Source organism: Marmota marmota, unplaced genomic scaffold, assembly GCF_001458135.2.
Source record: "Marmota marmota marmota unplaced genomic scaffold, marMar, whole genome shotgun sequence".
NCBI lineage: Eukaryota > Metazoa > Chordata > Mammalia > Rodentia > Sciuridae > Marmota > Marmota marmota.
Genome location: NW_026000057.1, coordinates 125090 through 133941, shown reverse-complemented (window position 1 = coordinate 133941; position 8852 = coordinate 125090). Strand labels below are relative to the sequence as shown.

The following is an 8852-nucleotide window of genomic DNA, read 5'->3' as shown; positions in this document are numbered from 1 at the left end:
GGCGCAGCGGGTCACCCTGGCGCGAACGTCGGGGGGGAGACGCTCGGGCTGGGTTGCACCACTGCGCTCCGCCTGCAGCCGTCACCTCTGGACTGCCACCTCCCTGGTGGTGGCTGTCCCAGAAGTCAGAGAGTGGGCTCGCTGCCCAGGCCGGGAGGGAAAAGAACTTCCACCTTGGAGGTTGGAGCCTTTCGCTCTTGCCAGGCGCCTGGCCCCGCTTTCTGAGTGAGGATGGTGAGCCCCACAGCCTCCGACGTGCACCCGACCATGGGCATCAAGATCGTCTCAGCCGGAGTGTCAGCCTGCTTGGCGGATGTGATCACCTTCCCGCTGGACACCGCCAAAGTCCGGCTACAGGTAGCGAGCCAGAGGCGGATGGCTGGGGGTCTCGGGGCAGAGAGAGGATCGCCCGATATGGTGTGTGTCCCTTTGATGCAATGTTTGGGCTCAACCACCCTTTCAATAAGGGAAGGATGGTGGCAGCCTTGGAGAGCGGCTTGGCTGTCTGGGATTGGATGCTTTGGGATGGGAAACTGAAACTTTTCCAGGGACTAGTTGAACCAAGGTCAAGGATGATGGGTTGACCATAACTACTGCCAAACCCCCCAAAAGTTGGGGGCCCTAAGAGTTCTAAGCACCAAAGTACTAACCCTAACCTGTACTTTTCTCATTTCCAGATCCAAGGCGAATTCCCAGTCTCCAGTGGTATTAAGTATAAAGGTGTCCTGGGAACAATCACCACCCTGGCAAAAACCGAAGGGCCCATGAAACTGTACAGTGGGTTGCCTGCGGGATTGCAAAGGCAAATAAGCTTCGCCTCTCTTAGGATCGGCCTCTATGATTCTGTCCAGGAGTTCTTCACCTCAGGGAATGAAAGTAAGCAAACAGCCTTACTGGGGTTCCTGGGAGGGGCTGGGCTCTTTGAAAACGTGACCTGGGAGGCTGTGGTGGAACTCAGTGGTAGAGCCACTTGCCTAGCTTATGGGAGGCCCTGCCTCTATCCCAGCACCACTAAGCCAACAAATAGGGTAGTGGTCTCCATAACAATTTGGCCACAAAATATCAATATTTGAATTCTTGTCCTTTCCCCAGGTTCATAGAAAGTAAAACAAGTCTGCAAATCATTTTTTTTTTCAGATGCAAGTTTACTTATAAAAATCACCCAGACCTTGATGGAAGTTTGGGGTCTAATTTAGGTCTCCCTCTGGAGAATATGAATGGGCTGCAAAGTTCCCTAAACAGCAAAGTATATCAGAAACACCTCTGGAACTTGTTGAAAATCCAAATGAAATCTACCATGGCCCTCTGAATCTGAATTCTCAGGCTGGGGACCCAGGAATCTGTACTTTCTTGTACAAGCTTTCCTGGTAATTTGGATATCTAACATGAGATTTGTGAAGAAAAGGCAGCTAGAACTTGAGAAGAGAGTCACAGGACAGGAAAAACTCATCTCCTTGTCCAGAGGGTCCTAGGAGTCTTTTACCGCTAGGGAGGGCCAGATAATAGAAGGTATTATCTGTGTATCTGGGTTTGTTCAGGGGAAGGCAAGGAATCAGATGATTCCTGAGTGCCAGCGTAGCCTGAGCTCCTGTCCATTTAGCCAGGAAGTATGTAAGTCCTTCCAGTATCCTGGGCTTTTAGTTGAGATACATCACAACTAAAAAGATACTGATATTATGATCCCTTGGCAAGTGGGGAAACTGAGCAATTTCATAACGTGCCCAAGTTCACATACCAGGAAAGGGGCAGAGCCAGAGTTCAAACCCAGGCAGTCCGTTCTCTGACCCCAGCTATTAACCACTACACCTGCTGCCCTCTGCACCTGGCATATGATCCTCTACATCCTTCAATCCGGACAGCAATGCCATGAGTAGAAGGTATTATCTGTGTATCCAAGGAGTCAATTGACACAAAAGCACACAGTACATAGTAGAGGTGCTGTCATGTGGAGTAGACAAGCCAGGGAGATGTGCTAACAAGGAACCATTGAAGTCACTCCTTGGCTTGATGTCATCATTTGTCTTCAGTAACTTTTGAATACTGGTATATGGGATAATTTAAAATTATTATCTATCTGTACAAATATAACTTAAACTTATCCACACAAGTACTCTCAAAGTGAAAATAAAGTCTGTATGTTTCTAGATCGACACTGAATTGTCCTAGGTAAAGATGAGCATGAAACACAAAGGATGTAAAGCTGCCCGTTCAGGTGGTTTTCTTCACAGAATGACTCTTCTAATCCGTCACTGAGTACTTCAGGCACCAAATGAATAAGATAGATTTTGGTACTATTCTACGGTGCAACTATTTGGTTCCTTTGGTAATCTTTGTTGAACTGCCAACATGCCAGAAACTGTTAGATGTGCAGATGTTCATGGTTCATAGGGGACTTGTGGGGAGGAGGAGCCAATAGATGACTGTATTCCATGGCACTTGCTGTGTCACAGTGAAGGGAAACACACCTAGCTGCGAGGGCGTGGTCATACCAGATTTTCCTAAAGTTAATGTCTGAATTGAGTTGAAGGATCAGTAGGAGTAATCCAGGCAAAGCGGTAAGAAAAGCCTTTCAAGCTGAGTGAAGTTAATGTACAAAGATTCAGACAGGATGGAGAGAACTTGCAGAGCAGAGGGGCAGGGCATGTTGTCCAGGAGGGAGAAAAGCAGGAAGGAGCACATCACAGGCCAGGCTAATGCTAAGGAGTCTGGACTTTGTCCTGACACTGGTGAAAAATCATTGAAAAAATACTAAGCAGGGAGATGGCATAAACACATCTGATAGAATATATATAAAGAAAGGATAAGAAAGGGGTAAGTCAGGAAGTAAGAAATAATCAAGTGATGCCCCAAAGCATTGGCTATAGGGAAGGAGATGTCAATCAGAAAGATTTAGGAAGTGCAATTGACTGAACTTGGCGAAGGACTAGAAGGATTAAGGGAAAGGTAAGATGGGTTCTGAGTTTCTGGCTAGAGACACCACTTCTTCAGGAGGGAATATAGAAGCTGTCTCATGGGGGGAAGATAGATTCAGTTTAGGACTCACCCAGAAATGATGTCCAGTAAGCACACACGCTTAGGAGACAGATCTACGTGAGATTCCAGGAAGCAGAATTACAAAAATACGTAAAGGGGTGGAAGGACTGAGGAGGAGCGGAGGACTGAGGAGAAAAAGGGAGCTCGGCCTCTCTCAAGGGGCCTACCTGTGATGAAGAAGGACAGGAAGGAGGGAGACTGGCGTGTAGGGTAAGTGAACCCGAATGAGATCATAGACACGGGCCTAAGTGAAGGCAGCCTTCACCTGACATCAACACGTGTAAGCTCAGCTCTTGGCCAAGCAAATGTATGCTGTGCCCCTCCCCTGACTCAGGCAATGGCAAGGCCCTACTGAGGTGGATGGCTTAAGGCGTCCATCCTCTGGAGGAGCACAGCATGTTTCTGGGAATGGGCTGGTTTGTTTCTGTATTCCTTTAATAAGTATAGTTGTGACTTCTCATAGGACCATTAAGTATGAAGGAAAAATCATGACTTTCTCAATTAATGCAACTACTTCTAAAGAATAGATCTGTGTGCTCTAAATGCAATGATTTAGCTGTGAAGTGTAAATTGTTAATGTTTAATGAAAAACTCCCTGTATTCCTGTCAAGGAAATTTTTGAGAAATTAAATTAAAATCTAGAGAAGAAGAATTAATGTTAAGAAGACAGATTAGTGCTTAGTACTGGGCAACTTGTTCTTGTTCCTGTGTACAATGGTTTGTGCTCTTACTCTTGTTTGATTAAAATTAATAGCAAGTTAACCACTTGCTGTAACCATGGCACTGGTTCCAGTCAGTAAGTCAAGAAAGAATAGTCAAGGTATAGGCCAATAGTTGGGACATTTCTAACTATTATTAAAAGTTAACTAAACAGAAACAGCTCAAAGCAAAACGCAAACTGAAAGGAAAAATGCTTTGCTTATGCCTAAGCCAAGAGACATTCTTCTTATCTAATTGTAGCTAGGTAATATTTTGTTTCTTTGAATAATGATTCCTGTTTTGTAACCACAAAGTACTGTGAGCCTGCCAAAATGAAAAGTATATATGATCGACTTCACAAGTAAAGATTGGGGATTCAGCACCTTCACTTTGGTGTCTGTGTTGTTTCTCCACCCCCACTTTCGCCGACTCCTCACCATCTGTTGGTCTCCTGAGACCCCCTGTTGGAGCTGGACTCCGACAAATGTACAACCAGAATAGAGATGAAAATTTGCTTCCAGTTTTGTGTATTTCCTCTGTGCTATCCAGTGTGTTGAGGGCTTTGTCTATATTATTTTAATTCACACCATGATTTTATGAAGTCAATATTATTATTGACTTCATAAATATTATATGATTTATGAATAATATGTTATTATAATTTATAATTATTTATATAATTAAATATAGAAAAAATATATAATCATGTATAATATTCATATAATTATTTATATATAATATTAACATTATATATAAATAATATTAGGGATAATAATATAATATTATTTATATATAATATTAATATTATGTATAATATAATATTGTATAAAGTTATCATATAATATTGATTTTTATATATTTTATATAATATTAATATTATATACAGTATCATATAATATTAATATTATATATAAATAATATTATATTATTATCCCTGTTCACAGATTAGGAAACAGAATTAGGAAGACTGATGAGTAAATGTTATTAGACCATAACTTTATATTTCATGATAGGAATAAATATTGGGCTTCAAGACACTTTGTAGTTGTATTAAGTGATACCTGTCTTGTTTTGTTTTGTTTGCGGTGGTATTGGGGGTTGAACCCAGAGGAGTTCTACCACTGACTTGTACCCTAGCTTTTTTATCTTGAAACAGGGTCTCCCTAAGTTGCCCAGGCTGGCCTTGAACTTGTGATCTTCCTGCCTCAGCCTACTGAATAGCCGGGATTACAGGAGAACGTCACCGGGCCCCGCTATATTTGATCTGTCTTGAGTGTCATAAGCTAATTTTCCAACATTTCAAGACAAATATCACCTTCTTGACTTCCTTATTCTTACTTTCATCCTCTTTCTATGGTGTAGCCTACTACTATGTGATTACCTAAGTTAAGGCCATTGTCTACTGGGCTTCTCCTAAGACCAGAGTCCAATGATTAGCATCATCTTTGAAAGGAGGAAGACAAGCATCACAGGTGACCGGTGCCTCCTCATAGTTGAGAAATATTGAAAAAGACAGCAAAACACAGGAGGAACTATGCTGAATGCCAGAAAGAACGAAACCACTGTCCATTTAGACATTTTAACTTTTTTCCTTGAAAGTTTTTATTTTAAAAAAAAAAACTTTCAGGCAACTGAATTTTCCTAGCCCAACTATGATTTGGTCCATTGTTAGTACATGGTCAACACATGAACACACAATTGGGAAAATAGAGAAGATGTAAAAATAGAAAAACACTTAACCACTAAATATTTAAGAGAAATAGGAATGTATTGGGGGTTTTGAATTTGTTGTCTTGAAAAATCATTTTTTCTCTCTGTACAGCAACACCCAGTTTGGGAAGCAAAATCTCAGCCGGACTCACAACTGGAGGAGTGGCAGTGTTCATTGGGCAGCCCACCGAGGTCGTGAAGGTCAGGCTCCAAGCACAGAGCCACCTACACGGGCTCAAACCTCGCTACACTGGGACCTACAACGCGTACAGAATTATAGCAACAACAGAGAGCTTCAGGAGTCTTTGGAAAGGTAACTAACTTCTAGGCGCATTTTCTAACTATTAAAACACATTTATCCAAGAGTACTTTATTAAACTTTGTCTTTTGTTTTTTTTTCTCCAGGGACTACTCCTAATCTGTTGAGAAATGTCATCATCAATTGCACAGAGTTGGTAACATATGACCTGATGAAGGGGGCTCTTGTGAGAAACAAAATCCTAGCAGGTAGCTTCCTATTGCAGACAACACACACATTGACACCTCTATTATTTCATCTTGGAGTTTTTATATCCATGTTCTACTGAATCTCTTACTTTCTCTTTTTTTTTTTTTTTTGGTACTGGGGATTGAACCCAGGGGCACTTAACCACTGAGCTACACCCTCAGCCCCTTTTTATTTTTTTTTATTTTGTTTCCTAAGGCTTTACTGATGTTGCTGAGGCTGGCCTCAAACTTGAGATCTTCCTGTCTCAGCCTCCTGAGTCTCTGGGATTACAGTCGTGTGCCACTGTGTCCAGCTGAATCCCTTATTCCTAATAGTCTTTCCATTTTAGAACTTAAGCAATTTTGAACATTAAATATAATGTTTTGAGAAGCAGAGAAAGAGCTATAGTTTTGCTGCAGCAAAATTTTTCGCAATAAATTTTTGTTGTACTTTTGCTGCTACAAAACCAAAATTCAACTGCCCTTCATATCATCATTATTCTCATTTAATACTAATGTATGAACTTTTGTGAGAATCATATTCCTTCTATGGCAGAATTCAGGAGGTAAGTCCCTCCTGCATTGTAGCCAAAAGTGATTTCATCTTCCATAGGATAGTTCCTCAAAGTAATATTGTTTCTAGAGACACTGACAGTCTCTTTTGACAATGACTTTCATTCAATTAAAAAGTGTCAGATGCCCATGTACCAGGTGTTATGCTGGGCCCCAAGGCCACAAGGAAAACAGTTATTCTCAAGGGTTTACAATCCATTTTGCCAGGTACTATTGACCACCCGCCTAGCTGCCAGCAGGACCTTGTGTTTTATGATTAATTATAAGACATCCACGTTGATCTCCTGTGACCAGCAGGGTTACAATGAGTCTGGTGCTGACCTGTCCCATTGACACATTCTAGATGATGTCCCCTGCCACCTGCTGTCCGCTTTCGTCGCTGGATTTTGCACCACACTTCTGTCCTCGCCGGCTGATGTGGTGAAGACCAGATTTATTAACTCTCCGCCAGGGCAGTATACCAGCGTGCCCAGATGTGCAATGACAATGCTCCACCAGGAAGGGCCGTCGGCGTTTTTCAAAGGGTAGGTTGTGCTCTTCTGCATCTGCGTGGTGTGCAGGGCGCTGTGTGCCTTGGGCTCGGTCTCACCTGAACAGCTGGAACCTGGCTTTCCAGCCTTAGCATGCTCAGTGGACTCAGTATCGACTTTTCCTTGCCACGGGTTTCTCCAACCCACCAATTCCACTGTCCCAGAAAAGAAACAGCTGTAATGGTAATAAGTTCTCAGCTTTGCTTAGAGGCTTATTCAAAATCAATATCCTTCCTGTTGGTTTCAGTCTATTGGAAATGTAAGACCATATTCTAATCATTAAGCCGTTCTTAGAGCAGGAGACCTATAAACTAGAGGAAAGAATAATAGAGGGCCATGAGAAAATAAGATTTGGTTTTCATTATTTTAATTTGATAGATTCAACTTTGACAATTTTATTAAGGCAAAACTAGAGAAAAGTCATCGCTACCCATCTAGAAAAGTGATGCAGAAAATGATGTGGCTTAACTCATCTAGAAACTAGTATTGAGTAACAGGTTGTTTTTCCATAAAACTACATCATATGAATCATATCATGTCATAAATCACTTTCCTAAGAAAATATAGTATGAATTTAATTTCTGAATATTTTCAAGAAGGTTTATTCTAGTGATAGTAAATGTCTCAAACCTTGTAAAACAAGCAGGAAACTGGTAGTGGTGGCACACGCCTGTAATCTCAGTGGCCCAGGAGGCTGAAGTTGGAGAATCAGAAGTTTGAGGCCAGCCTCAACAACTTAGCAAGGCCCTGAGGAGCTGGGGATGTAGCTGAGTTCAATCCCCTGTACCCCACCCCCAACCCTAATGAGAGGCATTAAGCACCTGTACCATAAAAGCTTTAAGAATTTCAAACAAGCTAATAGAATGGTGACATGCACTTTTCTAGATTTGTACCTTCCTTCCTGCGACTGGCATCCTGGAACGTCATTATGTTCGTGAGCTTTGAACAGCTGAAACGAGAATTGATGAAGTCCAGGCAGACAGTGGACTGCGCCACGTGATCAGCTTCCAGAAAAGCATGTAGTACATCAGAGGGAATTGCTGATTGGATCACTAATAAAAACAACCCCCAAATGACCCTATTGGTCTTAGTTCACTCTAAAAAGACAAAAAAATTCTGGTAGACAGTTTGGGACTTTCTTTTAAAAAAAATAGGAAAGGAAAATTTTGTATGATTTTTATTGTCAATGCTAAGAGGAAGAAAACATTACATTCAGTATACACCCTGGGAAATGTTAATGCCCAGATAAGTTACTGCCTTCGTTTGATCATTTGGGGGATAGAGTTCTATGAGCAAATATAAAGAAGTTTAACGTGTCTTAACTATAGTGTCAACTGGTGGAAAAGGAAAAAATAAGTGCATTTTACATTTATAAATACTTAAAGATGAAGTTATCACAGAAAATTTTACTGCTTTATTTATTAACCACAGTTGTCAGTTAATATTCAATAAAGTATTGCTAATATCTTTTAAAGTTGGTCTTTTGGGATCTGCACCTGGATATAAGAGGAGAGTTCACCTCGAACACAACATTATCCAACAGCAAGTGAAGGTATTTAGAATCAACTGGCAAAAACTGACGGAATGTGGTTAATATAGATTTTTCAAGTCCATGCTTTATGGCAGCTATAACCACTTTTAATGTGAGGCATTGTTGGTGTTAGACTCATGGTATCCGTCATGGAATCAGAGAATTTTAGAGTTGGAATGTCCATTTGGGCAGACAGAGGAAGCATCCAAGATTCCTATGATGAAAAGTAAAACTTCATGTGATCTTTCCAGAAGAGCCAAACTTATTATCCATATGTATAAGTGAGCTTT

At 41.3% G+C, this 8852-nt stretch overlaps 1 protein-coding gene across 1 annotated transcript; it reads left to right on the top strand.

Moving 5' to 3' along the window:
- On the top strand, positions 1 to 8496 carry Ucp1 (uncoupling protein 1). Its single transcript, XM_015484401.2, has 6 exons — positions 1 to 357; positions 678 to 876; positions 5555 to 5755; positions 5848 to 5949; positions 6845 to 7025; positions 7917 to 8496. Exons 1-6 carry the CDS (start codon positions 232 to 234, stop codon positions 8029 to 8031), a joined length of 924 nt encoding a protein of 307 aa, XP_015339887.1. The 5' UTR covers positions 1 to 231; the 3' UTR covers positions 8032 to 8496.
- Positions 8497 to 8852: the final 356 nt, after the last annotated feature.

Excerpts from the sequence above, each read along its gene's own strand:
- Ucp1 (XM_015484401.2), top strand. The coding sequence starts at position 232 with ATGGTGAGCCCCACAGCCTCCGACGTGCACCCGACCATGGGCATCAAG. Across the intron at positions 358-677 it reads CCGCCAAAGTCCGGCTACAG|ATCCAAGGCGAATTCCCAGT; the intron begins GTAGCGAGCCAG and ends TCTCATTTCCAG. Across the intron at positions 5,756-5,847 it reads CTTCAGGAGTCTTTGGAAAG|GGACTACTCCTAATCTGTTG; the intron begins GTAACTAACTTC and ends TTTTTTCTCCAG.